The 20,212-nt window shown below is 35.0% G+C and overlaps 1 protein-coding gene across 1 annotated transcript in view; it reads left to right on the top strand.

Moving 5' to 3' along the window:
* Nucleotides 1-20,212, top strand: part of ATP11B (ATPase phospholipid transporting 11B (putative)) — a 106,995-nt gene that overhangs the window by 82,148 nt on the left and 4,635 nt on the right. The window contains exons 26-28 of the mRNA XM_052640502.1: nt 5,104-5,169; nt 5,661-5,764; nt 7,027-7,192. Coding sequence (XP_052496462.1) covers nt 5,104-5,169; nt 5,661-5,764; nt 7,027-7,192 — 336 coding nt within the window. The remainder of the gene's footprint in view (nt 1-5,103; nt 5,170-5,660; nt 5,765-7,026; nt 7,193-20,212) is intronic.

The following is a 20,212-nucleotide window of genomic DNA, read 5'->3' as shown; positions in this document are numbered from 1 at the left end:
ACCACCTTCCCTTTTAGTCACTCTGGTTTTCTTGCTCCTTCAGATTAATTTATTCCTGCATTAGGACTTCTGTGCTTTTTCTTTCTCTGCCTAGATTCTTTTTCCTCATGTGTTCATGTGGCTGAATCTCTTAATTCCTTCAGGTCTCCGGAACTATCACTGGCTTGACTCAGACTTTCTAGACCACTCCAGTAAAATCCTGTCCCTCTGACTTTCCGTTACTTCCCGACCCCTTACTCTACATTTATTTTTCTTCATGGTGCCTGCCTCTACCTGAAAGTATATATTTTTAAGTTTATTTTCTGCCTTTTCTACTATGCCAGCTCGATGAGGTCAGGAATGTTACATTATTACTGCTTCATTCCCCAAGGTTTAGAATGGTACTTGGTATGGAATAGATTCTCAGCTATTACTTCTTGATTGGCTTTACAAGTGAATAATGAATCATCTTCTTTAATTCGAAATATATGGTTGGCATTATTAAATAATTAGGTAGCAAATTAAGTTAAAAGAAGTGATTAAAAAAACCCAAAACATTGTGATAGAAAATGTTTTGAGCATTTGTCTCTTCTGAGCAGGAGCAGATCCAGGTTTAGTAGAGTAGTCTAAACCTCACTCATTTTGGCAGGCCCTCTTTAAGTGAAAAAAACATAAAACTATAAGTGCAAACATAAGTATATGTGAAAATGATTGTGAGTGACATAAATAGGTTCTGTTTAACACAAACCAAATAAGCCCAACTCAACTTCTCTAGCTAGATCCCCAAATCCTCTCTGCCACTCACCTCATCACCAGTTAAACTAAATTCAAGGGGAAATCAGAGGGAAATAGTCTTAAGTTATTGCTGCAGTTGAAATAAACTACTTTGCTAATTTACCCAAAAAGGAGAATGTGAATTTGTTTTCTACAGCTCCCTCTAGGTCCTTAAATGCTCAAATTTTAAATCATCCTCTGCTTCAAAGGAAGATACACATAATTAGCCCCAATCTGGGCCCAGTAAAACCAGATACTGAGAGGTAGATATGTGTGGTTGATACCATTTCCAGGCCCAGGTAGCCTGACTGCATTAATTACCTGTTTCCATATCACTGAAAGAGGAGCTGGCATTCTTGAGAGCCAAATTGAGTGATACAATGGTTTTTCAGTATTCTAAGTCATTTCTAGAGATGATAAAAGCAGGAAAAGTCAATATGACTTTACCATTATTTTCCTCTTGACAAATAAGTCCCCAGAATACCCTCAAATAAAGGGATATTAATATTTCATTGTTGATTGTTAGAGCCATTATTTATTGCTTACTTTTTTACCTTTTAAGCTATTTGTTTTTTAATTGAAGTGTAGTTAACATATTGTCAGTTTCACATGTATAGCATAGTGATTCAGTTGTATGTATACATATATATATTCTTTTTCAGATTCCCATTATAGATTATTACAAGATCCCTATGCTATACAGTAGGTCCTTACTGTTTACCTGTTTTATATATAGTAGGGTATATATGTTAATCCCAAACTTCTAATTTTATCTTTGTTAATCCAAAACTTCTAATTTATCTTTGTTAATCCAAAACTTCTAATTTATTTTCTCTTCCCACCCAACCCTGCTATCCCCTTTGGTAACATAAGTTTGTTTTCTGTGTCTGTGAATCTGTTTCTATTTTATAAACAATTTCATTTATATCTTTTTTTTTTTAAGATTCTGTGTATGTGATATCATATGATATTTGTCTGACTTACTTCACTTAATACGATAATCTCTGGGTGAATCCATGTTACCAAAAATGGCGTTATTTCATTATTTTTTTATGGCTGAGTAATATTCCATTGTGTATATACACCACAGCTTTATTCATTCATCTGTCAGTGGACATTTAGGTTGCTTCTATGTTCTTGGCTATTGTAAATAGTGCTGCTGTGGACATTGGGGTTCATGTGTCTTTTTAAAGTAGTTTTCTCTGGTTATAAGCCCAGGATTGGGATTGCAGAATCATATGGTAACTGTTTTTAGCTTTTTAAGGACCATTATTCTCCATAGTGGCTGCTGCTGCTGCTGCTGCTGCTAAGTCGCTTCAGTCGTGTCCGACTCTGTGCGACCCCATAGATGGCAGCCCACTAGGCTCCTCTGTCCCTGGGATTCTCCAGGCAAAAATACTGGAGTGGGCTGCCGTTTCCTTCTCCAGAGTGGCAGCATTAATTAAATTCCCACCAGAAGTGTAGGAGAGTGCTGGCATGCTGGCTTTTTGTTGCACTGTGTGGGCTTTCTCTGGTTGCGGAGCATGGGCTCTAGATCGCAGGCTCAGTGGTTGCAGCATGCAGGCTTAGTTGCCCCTAGGCATGTGTGGGATCTTATTTCCTGGACCAGGGATTGAACCCACATCCCCTGCATTGGAACGCATGTTTTTAACCAGGGAACCACTAAGGAAATCCTTCTGTAGACTTTTTAATAATGGCTAGTTTGGCAGTGTTAGGGGATTCCTCATTGAATGAAATTTTGATTTGCATTTCTCCTATAATTAGTAATATTGAACAATTTTTAATATGCCTGTTGACCATCTGTGTGTTTTCTTTAGAGAAATGTCTATATTAGGTCTTCTGCCCATTTATTTATTTTTTTAATAATTAAGCTGTATGAGCTGTTTGTATATTTTGGAAATTAACCCCTCATCTGTAGCATCATTTGCAAATATTTTCTCCCAGTTCATAAGTTGTCTGTCTGTTTCGTGGATGGTTTCCTTTGCTGGCAAAAGCTTTTAAGTTTAGTTAGGTCCCATTTGTTTATTTTTGTTTTTATTTCCATTACTGTAGGAGATAGATCCGAAAGTACATTCCTGCATTTTATGTCAGAGTGTTCTGCCTGTGTTTTCTTCTAGGAATTTTATGTTTAGGTCTTCAATTTCTTTAGATTTTATTTTTTTATATGGTGTTATGGTGTTAGGGAATGTTCTAACTTCATTATTTTACATGTAACTGTCCAGTTTCCCAGCACCACTAATTGAAGAGGTTGTCTTTTCTCCATTGTATATTTTTGCCTCCTTTGTCATAGATTAATTAGACCGTTGGTGCATGGGTTTATTTCCAGGCTTTCTGTCCTGTTCCACTGATCTGTGTATCTGTTCCACTGATCTATATATATCTGTTTTTGTGCCAGTATCATACTGTTTTGATTACATTAGCTTTGTAGTATAGTCTGAAGTCAGGGAGCATGATTCCTCCAGCTTCTCAAGCTTATTTTGGCTATTCAGGGTCTTAAGCACTGAGTTTGTCATTTATTTTGAATTACTCAGATAAGTTTTATTGCCATTGGAACCTATTTGTTTTTAAATGACTGGTCTTTTAAATAGTTTTTTTTAAACCAGTGGTAAAGATTGTGACTATTTGGTGACCTAAATTGACATAAAGTTCTGGTTATGCTCTTATTTGTGGAAATTAAATCCTGATACTCTGTGGGGAATCTGCAAATCTGCATTCTTAATAGGAGAAGGCAATGGCACCCCACTCCAGTATTCTTGCCTGCAAAATCCCATGGGCGGAGAAGCCTGGTAGGCTGCAGTCCATGTGGTCGCTAAGAGTCAGACAGGACTGAGCGACTTCACTTTCACTTTCACTTTTCACTCCACTGTTCTTGCCTGGAGCATCCCAGGGACGGGGGAGCCTATGGGATCACACAGAGTCGGACACAATTGAAGTGTCTTAGCAGTAGCAGCAGCATTTTTAGTAAATCTTACTCAGTTTTGGCTAAAAAGCCCAGGGCAATACTATCTGACTGGCATTAGCTGCATTTTTACATGGAATCCTTTGAGTCATTCCACTAGCCATTACCTTTGCTTTCAAGTGTTGGTTTTGTGTATAAATTTCTTTTTACTTGATCTTCCTATGCTGTGTCCAAAATACAGTGGCAGGTATTCTCTTGTGACTTTTGACTGGAGTGGTTTCAGAAAATAATTATAATTGAATAGGGTCTATTATCATATTTACTGTGTGACAGGAGTAAAGCAGTTACTAACAGCTGTATCAGTTCAGTTCAGTTCTTCAGTCATGTCCAACTCTTTGTGATCCCATGAATCACAGCACTCCAGGCCTCCCTGTCCATCACCAACTCCTGGAGTTCACTCAAACTCATGTCCATTGAGTCGGTGATGCCATCCAGCCATCTCATCCTCCGTCGTCCCCTTCTCCTGCCCCCAATCCCTCCCAGCGTCAGAGTCTTTTCCAATGAGTCAACTCTTCACATGAGGTGGCCAAAGTATTGGAGTTTCAGCTTCAGCACCAGTCCTTCCAAAAAACACCCAGGACTGATCGCCTTTAGGATGGACTGGTTGGATCTCCTTGCAGTCCAAGGGACTCTTGAGAGTCTTCTCCAACACCACAGTTCAAAAGCATCAATTCTTTGGCGCTCACCTTTCTTCACAGTCCAACTCTTACATCCATACATGACTGCTGGAAAAACCATAGCCTTGACTAGATGGACCTTTGTTGGCAAAGTAATATCTCTGCTTTTCAATATACTATCTAGGTTGGTCATAACTTTCCTTCCAAGGAGTAAGCGTCTTTTAATTTCATGGCTGCAGTCACCATCTGCAGTGATTTGGGGGCCCAAAAAAATAGTTGACACTGTTTCCACATCTATTTCCCATGAAGTGATGGGACCAGATGCCATGATCTTTGTTTTCTGAATGTTGAGCTTTAAGCCAACTTTTTCAGTCTCCTCTTTCACTTTGATCAAGAGGCTTTTTAGTTCCTCTTCACTTTCTGCCATAAGGGTGGTGTCATCTGCATATCTGAGGTTGTTGATATTTCTTCCAGCATTCTTGATTCTAGCTTGTGCTTCTTCCAGCCAGTGTATAATTCTCACTAAAAACTATCTGTGCCACACAACTTCTTTGAGTTTCCCATCTAATAATGTTATCCAAAGGATGATTTACATAATAAACATAATAATGCTTTATGGTATTTCTTCTCATTCTCCTTTAACTGATTTCACATGTACCTGATGTAAATGATGCAAGTGATTTTCAGTAAAGAATGTGGTTATTCTTGGCATCACTTCTGTTTCAGCATTATTTTAACATGTAATACAATACTAGTTTATTCTTTATGTTTTAGATGTTTGGAAATTGGACATTTGGCACCTTGGTCTTCACAGTCATGGTTATTACAGTCACAGCAAAGGTATGATACAGAAATTAGCACATTTTGTCTATATAGTTCTAATTTTCTTCATGTTTTTAGTGATATAGTTTTTCTTTTTAGTCATGAATAATTTCATGGATGGCTAGTTTGATAATTCATTTTAGTTTTTGTCAAATTCATTTTTTAATTCATTATTTTAGAAAGCCTCAGCTGATTTTTCTAGTCAAAGGGAAGTTAACTCCTCAATACCCACCTGTGAAATTATGCTTCTCTCTATGCAATGCAAGATAACACAAGCTGGTTTAGCCCATGGAATTAATAAAGTACTCATGAAATTTTAATGGTGCTTTCTCACAGATAAAAAATAGTATAAAGTTGAAATTGTTCAGTTTCATACTGAACAATTCATTAATATTTGTCTTCTGAGGGACTTTGCCATAGGAACATTTTAGTCACTTATTCTTGGGTTTTATCTGAGAAGTTAAAGATTTATTAATTTACATTAAGGATTTTTTAATTTATTTTTTTAGATGGCTTTGGAAACTCATTTTTGGACCTGGATCAATCATCTTGTTACGTGGGGATCTATTTTATTCTATTTTGTGTTTTCTTTGTTTTATGGAGGAATTCTCTGGTGAGTTACTGTATTGTATTTTAATTATATTGATTCAACTCTAATAAATATTTATTATGATAGGTTATATTATGAACAAATTCTGCTCAGAATAGTTTTAAGACCCTATCCTGATAAGAAATTTAGTTCTTTCAGTTGATCTTCCTAATAAGGAAGAAAAAAAAAACTTAACAATTACTCTATCTAATCTACTGCATTCTAGTGTTTTACCTGAGATATTACATTGATTCATCACAATAATCTTATTATCCGTTTTTTTCTATTTGAATACTGAACTCTTTAAGATCACAAAGGTTAAAAATAGGATTTACTTGAAAATTATTGTTCTTTATGCTAACCATAGTATTGATACCTCTAAATTATTACTAATATATGTAATAAAATATGTCACATAGAACCATTAAAGATTCATGAAGAAGTTAACTTTATCTCTGAAAAGTAAATAGTGTGCTCTATCTTCATTGCTCAAATCAGACATTCAGTTTCTCTGATAGATCAAAAATGAATGCTTATCCTAAAGAATCCTAAAATTCTTTGCTAAGTCATGGACAACTGAAGTCTCTGAATTAGAGTATTTATATTACATTGCCTACTGTGTCTGCAAAATATTCCAAAAAGCAGGTAAAAAACTTGGATTGGCTATACATTAACTTTCATTAGGATCATAAAAGGATGCTCATGACTGTCATTTGCTTTTAATCCTCTTTATTTCTTCATTTTTTCCTGTATTTTCCCATATTGCTTTGAAGTGATATGACAAAACCCCAAAAATGGTATCTTGACAAAACCTATTACTATGTAGAATTAATACTTGTGAGTACATTTATGTTAAAATAAGTATATAGAGAAGATCCTCTAACTAGAGCTTTTCAACCTAAAATTTTGGTTATCAACCTTACAGTTGCTTAGTAGAAAACATTTTGTTACATACTCTTTCTTGCTTTTTTAACCTCTTAAGTCTGTATTACTACATAATTCTTTGGATTTCCTACCACTGGGATAGAATAAGTCAACTACTTGCCACTTTCCTAATTATAAAAACTATGGTTGTCATTCAAGTGAATTAAATTGTATTTTATTTTTGACAATGAAAGTGTATCACATTTTATTAGTTAATTAAATTACATTGATTCAAAATTTTGGACATTTTACCTCTGTATACCTAAAATTGTAACCTTCGAAAATAGTGGGTTTACTCAATGTCTTGATTTAAGAATCTGTCTTGTCAGTTTTTTCTTTCATTAAGCCCACTTTCTTTGCAGGCCATTCTTGAGCTCCCAGAATATGTACTTTGTATTTATTCAGCTCCTATCAAGTGGTTCTGCTTGGTTTGCCATAATCCTCATGGTTGTTACATGCTTATTTCTTGATATTGTGAAAAAAGTATTTGACCGACAGTTCCATCCTACAAATATTGAGAAGGCACAGGTAACCACATTTTATACACAGTACCTTTTTAATTATGAGTCTTTCATGAATAGTTGTCATTATAATTTGCTCCTATTAGAAAATAGTAAATTAACTATTCCTGTATCAAGTGTTTTGCAATATAAATGTTGTTAAATGTGATAATGTTAAAGTTGTATTAAGTTTTTGACTCCTGAAAAATTATAATTTAAAAAATTTTATAGAAGTAGATTAGAAATATAAAACTATCAAGTCATATCCAAATAATAGTATAAATATATCTTAAGTAATATCACAGCATTCTATCAAATATATATAATTGGGATATATATCCATGTCTTTAGAATCATTAGAATTTCAGTAGTACTTCTTTAGGTTATATTGTTGGTCAACAGAAGAAAGATATAGTTCTGTAACCTAAATAACTTCTACATAATGGATTTTTACAAAATATTTCTCTCATTGAATACTCACTAAAGTACTTAAACTACAACAGATATTAACAGTGTTTACATAGTGTTTAAGAATATGTTCTTAAGGACCTGATAATTGTGGGTTCAAAATCCTCATTCTACACTGGGTAGCTCTGACTTTAAGTCTCAGTTTCCTCATGGGTCAAATTATGACAGAAATGTCTATTTCATTGCATTTGTAATGAAGATTAAATGAAATAATTAATACTCAGACAGAGTGGATGCTCAAGAAATAAAAGCTATTTAGTTGAAAACACTGTCTTTGTAATTTGACTTGTACCTGGAAATACTAGTTTGTTCTGTTAACTGTACCATGGCATTGAATATATATCCTCAGGAACACATTCTAATCAACTTCTATGCCCCTGTAAACACCAAGTTTATTAATTGTTTAATTGCACATGGGGGGATGGGGGCACGGGTTGTTGTTTTTGCATGTCTGTTGTATGCAAAGCAAATTTTGTTTAAATTTTGGAAATTTAGTTGTGTCTTAATGCTACAAATAAGTGCTTCCTTAGTAGAGATTTGTTAGCCTTCTTAAATAGTATATGGTTTTAATTTCAATTGATTATATTAACATTTCTTTAGTATTTACTTGCTTTGGTCCCTCAATTCTAGCCTGCATACATTTTAACACCTTTGAAGCAGTGTAGGCATCTGAAGCCTGACAGACTTAATTCAAATGCTGTTTTAACCATAGAATGTATATTCTTAATCAAGTCACTTCCTTAAGCCTCAGTTTCTTCCTGTATGAAATCAGAATAATAATTACTACCTTACATGATTGTTAGACAGTTAATATGAAGCACCTGGGTCTGTATGTAGTAAGTCCTCAGTAAGAACAAATTATAAGAATGATTTGGATGTTGCTCTAATACTGATCCTCAGCTGGGGCTGAAAAAATTTGCATAATCTGATTACTGTGTCTGCCTATGCATTTATCTATATCCAAATATGGACAAACTTTTCCACTGTGCAAGATATTACTTAAATGTATATCAGAAAGGTTTGCCTTTTTTCTAAGCTTCAGAGATATTGTTGATAATAGAATACTGCTTTTAATACATTGACTATTATACTTTTTCTAGACCTTTATGAAGAACATTTTTGTCTTGTCTGCTTGCCTAAAGTTATATTTCACCAAAATAGATTAATGACATCACTTAAAAACTTAAATTTTTATAAAAGTAAATAATCAGAATTATTTACATTTATACTTGGAAATTTTCTTTAGGCAGAGTATTTACATACTTAAATCTTTCAAAGAGATTTCTTAATGACAATACAGGATGATAATGTTAGTCCTTATTATTTTTATAGGCCTCTTTTTAAAGGATTACACAGGAAGTATTTGATACCTTAAGATAGACCCTTAAGCAAGAAAAAGTTAAAAGTGCTTTATATTTTGGTTCTTTTACCATGGGTTAGTTGATTTAAAAAATGGAGTTAAGAAATCAGTCATTTTTCTATGTCTGAAAGCCAGTATAATCTCCCTTTTTACCCCCACTAAATTTCTTTTAATGATTTGACTGGTTGTTCATCTGGGGTCTGATCTAAAGAGGAGAAGAATGTATATATGTGTAAAACTGTGTCCCTTTGCCATTCAGCAGAGATTGGCCCAACATTGTAAATCAATTGTACTTTTGTAAAAAATGAACATATAAGAATAAAAAGGAAATCTCTACTTTCACTCAGGGATTTTTCCTAGCCTGTGAGGGATTTTCCTGTTTTGGTTAGTATATGGTCCTTCAAATCCCATGTGTGATGTTATTCTTTTGCTATAGTCAGTAATTTTTATTGTTTCAGACTTGTACTGTCACCTCTAATTTCAAATGATAAAATTATTAGAAAGCTGTCAGTTCCTTACTTCATTTTGCTATCATCCAAATAGTAGCAAGAAAAAGTATATCACAAGAAGAGTTGGCAGCATTGATTCTGAGTTTTTCCTGCAGAATAGCAATGTGGTAATAAGAGTAAATTCTTGGGATAGCAAAGCCAATAGCCCTATAAATGTCAGTCATATATGTGTACCATGTATGATACTTCTGCTCTTCTGGGAACAAATGTCTTTACAAAGCTTGTCCTGTGTCTGTCTCTTAGATGATAAATACAGCTCACTGACTTGTTGTATGTCCCATCCCTTTTCTGTCCACTTATAGATGTACTCCAACACAGTCGCTTTCAGTGACGAGTTCATCGCACTGCAGCCATTGTCGAGGGCAAGGAATCAGCTGAGCAAACTTAGGTAGAGTAGGAGGAGTAGAACCTCGTTAACTCTTCTGCATGCTAAAGGTCAATTTAAAAATATTCGAAAGATGGGCAGAGGCATGAATTAAGAGTGGGGCATTTTTGTTAGCACAGCTCTGTCTCTAATTTGACCTTTGCTGTTATGTATGTTAAAACCTAAAAAATATCCATTTCTTTGAGATGAAAATTCAGCATAACAGGACAGAGATCTGTACTTTGTTATATGTTTTATACCTTAAGTACCTTTCCTAACACAATTCTAATGCTTCTGCTTGTCATACTCGTATTTAAGAATTCTCCTGCATGTTGAGTAATTTAAGCTACAGAAATTCATCATAAAATTTGAAGTTTTAAGTTTCAGTTACTTAGAAGTGAGAGTTGCCTATTTTTTATCTTGCCTTAATATGTGTTGTAAATACACATGCCTATTTGTCTTTGTACACTGTAATGGCTGCTGAAATATTTCATATCCTTTGTACTGTTTAGTGCATCTATAAATTGAATAATAGATTTTGTATCTCATATACATCTTTATCTCCACCAACAGATTCATTCTGTCAGTTTCTGCAAAAAATAATTAGTAATCCCAAGATGTCTTTTGATGCAGAATGAAAGTTTAAATCCTAGAACTTTTCATATTAAGATACCAAAGTTATATATTAACTTCAATTCCAGTCTGGTTTGAAGAGGAAAAGTAATATAACTAAAGTTTTTTTCTTTGTTTTTAGTTTTGGCACCCTTCAGCTTCTCACCCTGGATTTTTAATCATATGTATTTTTTAAATTCTTTTTTATTCTGTAGATATCTAATCTGTGTGTGTTCACTTGATCAAATGAATGACTTTGACAAGCCCTGCTTAAATAACTTATGTAACCCTGTAATTTTGAACTCTTCCAAAATTTTACCAAACCTTTTGATTTTATTATTCCTGTTAGTATGAGGGTTTTTGAAATATTCTACTTTGAGTTACAAAGATGTATAATTTTAGATGATATATAAATGGGAGTTTAAGTGGTAGTCAACTAAATTTCATGTTTAAAACAAGAACTAAAATGAAAACAAACTTGGAAGATTTATCTCCAACTTTGAGCCAAATATGTGTATCATTTTTATCTATATGTGCCTTCTGAAAACAGTGCGTACTTATCACATTTTTGAACATCTAATTATGAAGTTAAAGGCAAAAGGAGAACTCATTATTCAAAAGAACACTCTGGTAAGCAGTTTTGTGAGGATTAACTTTTGCATTGTGAATAATCTTAATATTTTTATTAAATCATATTTTCACATATCATGGTGGCTCAAATCAAGCAACATTTTTTGAGCAGTGATAGACAAAAAAAGAATGAAGCACAGGGATTGTAAATTAAAGATATCCTACTCCTTAATAGTGTAATAAAATAGTAAGCTTAACATTCATTCATCTGTGAAAGAATACAATGGACGCAGGGTACATGAGTCACGTAGTATTTCCTACAAGCCACTCTCCAATCAGGTGGTGTAACAATGGGAGAGACCCTGTTGGGTAGTCAGTAGGCCTGAGTGCTAGCCCAGCATGCCCTTGGCACTGCACCCTCTGTATTCTAATCAGATTAGTTCAACTCTGAGCTTCAAGGTTCTTCACCTATCAGATGACCATTTTACGTACTACGGTCTTCTTTACTTACTATCAGCATCAGCAGAAAACAAAAAGAAATATAATCAACCAAAAGTCAGGCAGAAATAACAATTGCTTACATGAGTGGTGAATGACCACTGGATGGGCATTTGCTCATAGCTTCATGAAGAAAAAGTGCCCACAAATATCTGTCTGCTGGCGCACCCTGTGAATTTTAAATGCATCTTGTTTTTGAACCGTGTTGAACAGTATTCCTGGGTGTGGTCCATGATAACTTGTTTACTGTTGTGACAGGAAAATTATGCATATATTGAATGTCTTTAAGAGTTTTCAAATCTTTTATAAGGTTAGTGTTGATACTTCTTAAGAACCATTAACACAAAGCTATTAATAATTTTTTTAATAAAAGAAAGCTCATTTTTAATATTTTCCACTCCCTTATAAAAAGCAAAGCTATAATAAGCTATCTTTACATAAACTTACTGTACTCTTGAAAGCAAGAAATTCTGCTTTATTATTTATGTATATAAGAAATTTACTATAGCATTTTTTATAGAAATAATTATTGATTAGTCCTAAGACTGAGAAAACACATAGAAATGAGGGGAAAGTATGTTTTATTGAGGACTTCTTTTTTTTAAAGAAAGGTTAAAATTTTTAAATTAGCTTGGCTATGGGCACATATTCCTTAGAAGGTCTCTGATACTTAAAATATAGAGGGAATTCCCTGGCAGTGCAGTGGTTAGGGCTCCACACTTTCACTACTGAGTACCTGGGTTCAATCCCTTGTTGGGAAATTAAGATACCGCAAGCCATGAGGCATGGCCCCTGTGAAATAGAAAAGGCAAAGAATAGAAATTGATTTAAGTTAGTTAATACTCACTAAAGATATTTTAAATTAAGGATTAAATTAATTTTGTTTACTAAATCAAGTCAAGCTTCCTCCTTACCCATATGTGTAACATTTGAAAGGCTATATGATTGACCCTTCCACTCTGCTGAAGTCCAGTTAGAGAAGTCTTCTGAGAAGCAGCATGAGAAATATGAAATGAGACATACCTTTGCAATAAGAACCCTAATTGTTGGTGGCAAGGAATTTGTTTAATGGAAGAACTTGAATTTTACTGACGGAAACCTGGTTTTAACTTTGTGCCCTGGATAACCATGGCTTTATTTTGTGTGCTCTGTTGTATGCTCCTTAAGAAGCTCCTGTTAGCTCTCTTTTGTGACAGTAAATGAATGTGGTGTTGTGTGAACTTTCATTTGTGCCTCACAGATTGTGGACCCTGACTTGCTGTTTTGATTCTAAACTTATATACAGTGAGAGTATTGTTCTGTAATATGAGACTTGTTGCTTTTCTGTCCTTCCAGATGGAAGAAGATAAGGGTTCAGTCAGCTCAGCATATGAATTTGCTGAAAGCAAGCACAGAGGGGAGGACAGTAGGCACCTGCTAGCTGAGGCTTGCAGCCAGCAGGACAGTTCTTGCACTAGGTAGTACTGCGCTGGACCTCCCGGGGACATCTGCCGCGCTCTCAAGCCTGGGGCATGCTGTGGGAGAACTGCCCTCACATTCCAGTGTTTACTTTACGCATTCCTTCAGTGTTTCTCATCTGTTGTTTTCGTTTACCTGTTTTCCTTTTTTTGTGATCTTTACATTTTTTATATGTCTGTCCCCGAATATCTCATTAATCTTCCTTTGGAGTTATAGTTAAATCTTACTTTACTTCAGATTCTGTCTGACTGTCTTATAGTCAAGAATTTATTCCTTTTCACTTCTTTTGAAAATATGTCATGCTATTTCTCTTATTTCTGAAATCACTTTTCCCGCTTTATAGCTGTGTGTCATTTTATCCATGTTAATGTAGTTAGACATTACTTATCTAAGTCTCCCCCTTGAGTTGAACGGTCAAATGACTGAGTGCTTAGACCTGGTACTGAATAATTTTCTGTTGACCGATATTCAACAAACTCTCAGTTCTTACTTTTCATTAGCGTTCGTAGTTACATCTTTGTAATAGAAAAGTGTGAATTAATAAAGACTTGATTAATTCCCCTCTTGAGAAATAAACCCTACCAACTACTTCTAGATCTAATTGGGATATGCAAAATATTTAATTGGTAGTAACCAAGGAAGATAAAAATTCTTACCACTAGTAATTATATTTTTACTTGGGCTGTTTGCCACTTTGGATATTGTAATTACTGGTCAAGAAGGTGCTATTGTGTCATCTGAGATAACCCTCATAAATGGAGAAATTTAAAACAAAGCTACTTGAAGATTATAAATCAGACAGTGGAACAGGTACAGTAATTTGAAAAAAATGTGAATTGAAAAAAAATTTTTAAATTAGATTCTTTTAATGAATTGCCCAAAATGGAAAATGCTGAGGATTAGTCAACTGTCAGTCATCATTATTATTATTAGTTGAAAAGAAATCCAAAAGAATTCAGAATTTTTATTTTGTTCAGGGATATTTCATGCGATTATCTTTACAACATATTTATCTTGTATTTTGATAAACAGAACGATTTTTAGTTTTTAGAACATGCACTCATTGGCTGAAAGGAAAACTCAGCTAAAGGGTGCACTGGTTAAAAGGGAAAGCTGGCTGGGATTTAGATTATGTCCTGGTCATTTCCTAGAGCAGATAATCCTTTTGGGTCCTGACTATGCCAATACTGTGAAATTATGTCCTCTGTGATAAAAGTTCCCCAAAGGTTCAAGTTCAAGTGGATATTTCAAAAGACATGTATCTGGTGCTGCTTTGCTTTAATGTGTCCATTAAAATGTGCAGTATAGTTGAGAATTGGGTTCATATAATGCCCCTATTAAATAATAGGGGCCTTGTTATGATTATTTTTCCAAAGGAATGATAAGTGAATTCTTCTATCATCCTGTGACATATGGTCTTTCTTCCTATAAATAAGAAAGCAGAAGAACCCTTAGACCATGGATATGATTTTAGTAAAAGTGCTGGAGGTGTTACCCTGATCTGCAGGGTTTTTTCTGCTTATCACTAAACTTAAATTGGTTGAATAAAATGTATGTTGAGTATTTCTCTTCTCCTGTATTTCTGTCTTTGGCATATATTTTGAGGTAAAAATCACTTTTAAGTAAGTGTTAAATAATCCCTCTTTTCTCTATTTTCTTTCTTGAAATGGCATTTGTTTCTCTAATCAGAATTTGGTTAGCCTTGCCACATCAGACAGAGTTATGCTGAGCCTTAAATGTTACCATGGGCCATAGACTCTCCTAATTATCTCCCTCTATGTCACCTGCCTCTTAGGCTTTCATTGTTCTGTCATTTCTTTCTCCCTGGATTCCTGGCTCTACTCTAGATGCCCTTTTCCAGCTTGCACCTAGTAGCTACCATAGAGGTATCAACAGGATGCTAGGGCTACTAAACCTCCTCATGTGGATCAGGGTGCGGAAGTCCCAGACCTGAAATCTGCCACCACCAACAACATTTTAAGCAGTTTCAACCAGCTACAAGACACCTTCCTCTCCTTGTGTGACAAAGATAACATAGAAATACTACTTCATTTAACAAAGAAGCTAACTATAGAATAGAAAACCTAAATGGCATATATTCAGTTATTTGCCACTAAAAGGTACACTTTTCTGAATGAGTAAAATTCTATAAACAGAATCAAACATTTAAAAGGCTGATAATAATAAGGCATATCTGATAAGTGTGACACTTTACAAAACTAATGTTATTTTCAAATCTGTGCTGACTTACTGAACAGCTTTTTCATCTGGAGGTCAAAATGAAGAAAGATACTAGTATTGATATTATTTCTACCAAATAGTAATGATATGCTGTGTATGATTGATACTTAGAAAACTGATTTCTTAACATCAGCTCTGCTGATGAGTTAATAATTGCTATTCAGATTCACCATCTCCATTAAAATGGGAGATTTTATCATTTTTTACAGATACCTCATACTCTTATTCATCTAAACTACAAATTCCTAGTCAGATATTGTCTTTTTTTTTTTTTTTTTTTGGTAATCACATTATTAAAAGAGTCTCAGTGTTTTTGAAACAAGGAATAAGCCAAATTTATTACAATAAGCTTGCCTAATAATGTATGTTTATTTTCATACTTAAATTTAGGCAACACATATGGAAATCTCCTTTCTAAGGATCCCTAAAAGTCCATATAGAGTTATTTTACTTGTAACTATCTTTCAAAATTGTTTATTTAGGGAGAAGGAAAAAGGAAGGGAGTCTAGGGAAGTAAAATGAACTTGCAACATGTTTTGGAGAAAAAGGCCTTGAATAAGAGAAGCAGTTATTTAAATACCATCATTAAACAGCTACCTCTTCCAACTCTCAATAAGGACTTGAAGCTGATACTGGTTTTAGGGATTTTACTATTCTTAAGCAAATTTGGAATTTGGTAATATTCGATGACTTTCTCTATCTTACATTTAAAAGAAAAACATTTCCTAAACAGGAGCCTTTTTTTCTCACCATCATTATAGTTTAAGGCTTCTTTCCAAATACCTCCTATAAGGCTAAGCAAGGTATTCACTTTGATTATGAAGTATATAAAACAATTTTAAGAGCAAAAGAACAGATGTGGTTAATAGTTGATTAAACTTTATCTGATTTGATAGCTCAAATGTCATGGGAGTGACTAAAAAACTTAGAAGTGTTAGGACAGTTTTCCAAAACTTAGAAGATTCAAGAAAGATTTTTGTAGAAGCAACAGGAGAAAATTCTAAATGTTTGCCATCATTGATGTGAAAATATTGGATATAAAAGCAGTAAGCTAGAATTTATTTCAGAAGGGAAGTTCTGTAAAGATGAAAAGTTCCACTAGGCTTACGTACCCATATGGATTGGCTTTCCATAGCTGTTTCGCTTGGCAGCCCTTTTAGCTTTGAGTTATGTAGTTGTTTCTGAGAAGTGTCGTGGAGAATGAGTCTTACCAATAAATCAAAATTTCTTATAAGTTAAAAGGTAACTTTTTAGTCCACTAAGTAGGGTCTCACTCCCATTATTTTGCCTTATTTCTTTTCTAGTATTTAATAATAGTCTTTTTTTTTTTTAAGGTAATGACCCCCTCTCCTTACCTTGAATGAAATGAGACCTAAATGCTGCACTCTCAGTTATACTGGAAGCTATAATATGAAATCAAACATGTATATATGGGAAAGTGGTAGAGCTTGGAGGTTTCCTAGAGAACAGTATAGTGTTTCCAATAGATAGCTTTACAGAAATGCAGTTAACCAGCATTCAGCATTTTCAAAGCAGGTGGGGGTTTTCCCCCTTAGGGAAGAAAAAGAAATGTATTTTACTTGGTGTGATCAAATGGTGATCTGAGAAATCATTTCTTTATATACGTTTGACATTTTAAGATGTTTACTCTCTGTGTTGAGTTGCCCATAGTTTAATACCTGTCCTCAGGTTTTAAAGTAAAAGGTGATGAGTGCAAAGAAGGATAATTACCTAAAGTCAGATCCAGACCTAAGCACTGTTCTGCATGTATCAATATGTGGACACTCAAATGCTGTTGACCTTATGGATGGTATCTTTAGTGAATCCCTGTCAGTTGGTTGAGCCCCAGCAGTTATTGAAGCACATGCTGTTAAATTAAGAAGAACCAGACAAACTCCTTGTTCGAGTTTCTAGTCTAGTTCAGTGCTTTCCAGATAAATGTGATGAAGGACCAGATTGTTTTCTTGGTTTGTTGATCATTTCTATCTAGTTCATCACAGGCCAATACTTTTGTAAAATACAATAAAAATGAATTACTAGGAAATGCAGTTTAAAAGATATATAAAATAAGCCCCAACTTTGAAATTATTAGATTGAACAGTTACAAAAATATTCTTGTCAGATTGCAGTAAAATTGTCTAATCTCTTAATCTCACAGACCAGATGCATTTGTGTTCTCATGGGCCAGTAACTGTTTGCAGACCAACAATGATCCATAGATCACACTTTGAGGCACACTGGTCTTTTTGCCAGGGGGCACGAGTAACAGCTGCTCTTTCAACACTTAGACTAAATATGTGCTGAATGTACATAATGCTTTTCTGCCCACATAATTACTCATTCTTTTTGCTTAGCCTGGAATGTTCTTTCTCTCCCATCTTCAGCTACTGAAATCCCATCCAGTCTTCAGTATGCATTTCAGATGCCATCTTTCTCATCACAATACTCTCCCACTAATACCAACAACAGCAGGTGGTTTTGAGCTTCCCTTCCCCTTTTTTGATATTTGTAGTCTGCCTTATACCATAATTATAAGAAGGCAGTATAACAGCATGGTAAAGAGGTTTGGGCCCTGGAATCAAAGAAACCCAAGATTCAAGCCCCAGCTGGGTGAGCTTGAATACATTTTTAACTGCTCTGTTTCCTCATCTGTAAAGTGTGTTTAAGTCTGGTGCCTATCCCCAAAGCAGTTATAAATGAGATAATCCATGAGAAGCTTCTTACCTAGTAATTGGCACACAGTAAGCATTCCATTAATATAACTGCCATTATTGCTTGTTTCTGACTTACCTCCCACCCTTTTCTTTATCCGTAACTCAGTAGATTGTCCCCTTTAAAAACCAGTACAGTGCCTTGCTCAATGAAATACAAGGTGAATTTAAGTGCTTCTGCCATTTAAATGATACAAACAACCATTGGAGTAGAATCTAGAGAGAAAGAGGTTACTGATAGTTGGACAGGTGGGAGGATTTTATAGAAATGACAGTATTTAAACTGATCTTGGTGTTAGGAGTCAGCATGCTGCCCCTAATTGGTGACAGGCCCTGACCCATGTTCTCAGGCAAGGAACACTGCCTAGTTGGCTGTGTGGACACAGGAGCATTTAAAGGTAGAGTAGGAAAGGCAGCCTGAGGTCAGGTTATAAAGGGCTTTATGGGCCTGTTTGAGGTGTAGTAGTTTCTCACTGAGCATGTGGGAGTTCTAAAGTTCTGCTTCCTACAGAGGCTGGTTTTGAGATGGAGGAGGCTAGAGCCCAGTGACCCAAGAAGGAAACTAGGAAACTGGTAAAATCCTGTTACCTAAACCAAGATTTCCTAAAATCTTCCACTGAATATTAATATTCCTCCTGGTATTGATTAATGAATGTTCCTGGGGGGAGGGGAGGAAGGGAAGTTCCCCCAAAAAACCCAAATTTGCACTATGTCTAACTCTCCCCCTGGAGACTGACCATACAAACATAACTTGTTGGCAGTACTTTACTCACAAAGTGTTTAGACATTCCTTGAACTAGGGTTTCTTAAACTTAACACAGAACTTTTTTTGTGCAGTGTCTGTAAATACCTCAAAAAACACAGTTAAGAAATAGTACTGTAAACAGTCCTAAATCAAAAGCATTATAATGAAAGAACAAGCTGAAATTTGGCTGTTCCTCACTCAGTGTTCAGCAGATCCTAGGACGCTGATGCAGTCAGTTCATTGCCAAAAAGGAACCAGGTTGTCTCACATTGCCTGGTATTTGACAGGGTTATTATGAGCAGGGTTTTTGCTGGACCTAACCAGTTGTTTCCCTGGTGGTTCAAATGGTAAAGAATCCGCCTGCGATGCAGGAGACCCAGGTTCGATCCCTGGGTCAGGAAGATCCCCTGGAGAAGGGATCGGCAACCCACTCCAGTATTCTTGCCTGGAGAATTCCATGGACAGAGGAGCCTGCTGGGCTACTCATGGGATCACAAAGAGTCAGACATGACTGATCAACTAACTGACTTTCTTTCACCAGTTGCTTAGGTTCAAAATGCCAGGTTATTTATGTTCCATCATGCTTGTGTCTTCTGTCCATTGTGCCGTCCATGAATGTACCCTGTTGCCATGCTTGTACTCGACACTTGGTGACTCCCAACCTTTGTGAATTGCAGCACTCCAATGAATCTATTTTTGTTGTTTTCCTTCCTCTATTTTTGAAAGATTTGTTATGCAGTATGTTATACATGTAAAATAAGTGAAAATAAGTTTGTTTAAAATGATAACCCTTGAGAAATTTAGGAGTACCCTTGACTCTGTCAAAACCAGGTTGGGAGTCAGTGGGCTATGTGGTTATACCATTTTTTTCCCCCTTATTGTAACAGGATTGAAATTATTAGTACTGTGGCTTTTAGTAATCTTGCCAGGTTGTTTATTCCTCCTTAATATAAAGCTTGCATACTTATAGAAATTAATTCAGTTTTAAATCAAATAGTACTACTTATTTAATCAACTGTAATAATTTATCATCAATTAATTTTTAAAAAAACAAGATGAGCTTACTATGGACATGTTTAGCATTTAATAGTTGCTTAGCAACTTAAGGCAAATGATGCTTTTTTCAAGAATTATTTACGGTGTATGTATATATATCTATATGGTGTTTAGAACTTAGCACATAGTAAACACTGTGTAAGGTGTTTGCTGCTGTTGGTGTTATTGCTGAAGATTGGAATTCAGTCCTGCCTGGTTATTTTCCAGTCTTCAACATAATTTAAACTCTGCTTTTCTCAGTTACTGGACATTTTAAATTGAAGTTGCAGGAGCAGTTTCACCTAAAAAGTTCGAAGAAGAATTAAACTTCATTAAGTTTCTGAGTGGTTGATGTAAATCATATTGATCATAATATATTAAGATACTGAAATCCACAATCTTGGGACTTCCCTGGCAGTCCAGTGGTTAAGACTGTGCTTCCAGTGCAGGGGACGTGGGTTCCATCCCTGGTTGGGC

This window comes from Budorcas taxicolor, chromosome 1 (assembly GCF_023091745.1).
Source record: "Budorcas taxicolor isolate Tak-1 chromosome 1, Takin1.1, whole genome shotgun sequence".
Lineage (NCBI taxonomy): Eukaryota > Metazoa > Chordata > Mammalia > Artiodactyla > Bovidae > Budorcas > Budorcas taxicolor.
The sequence above is the reverse complement of the archived record's forward strand: the minus strand, read 5'-3'. Positions and strand labels throughout refer to the sequence as shown.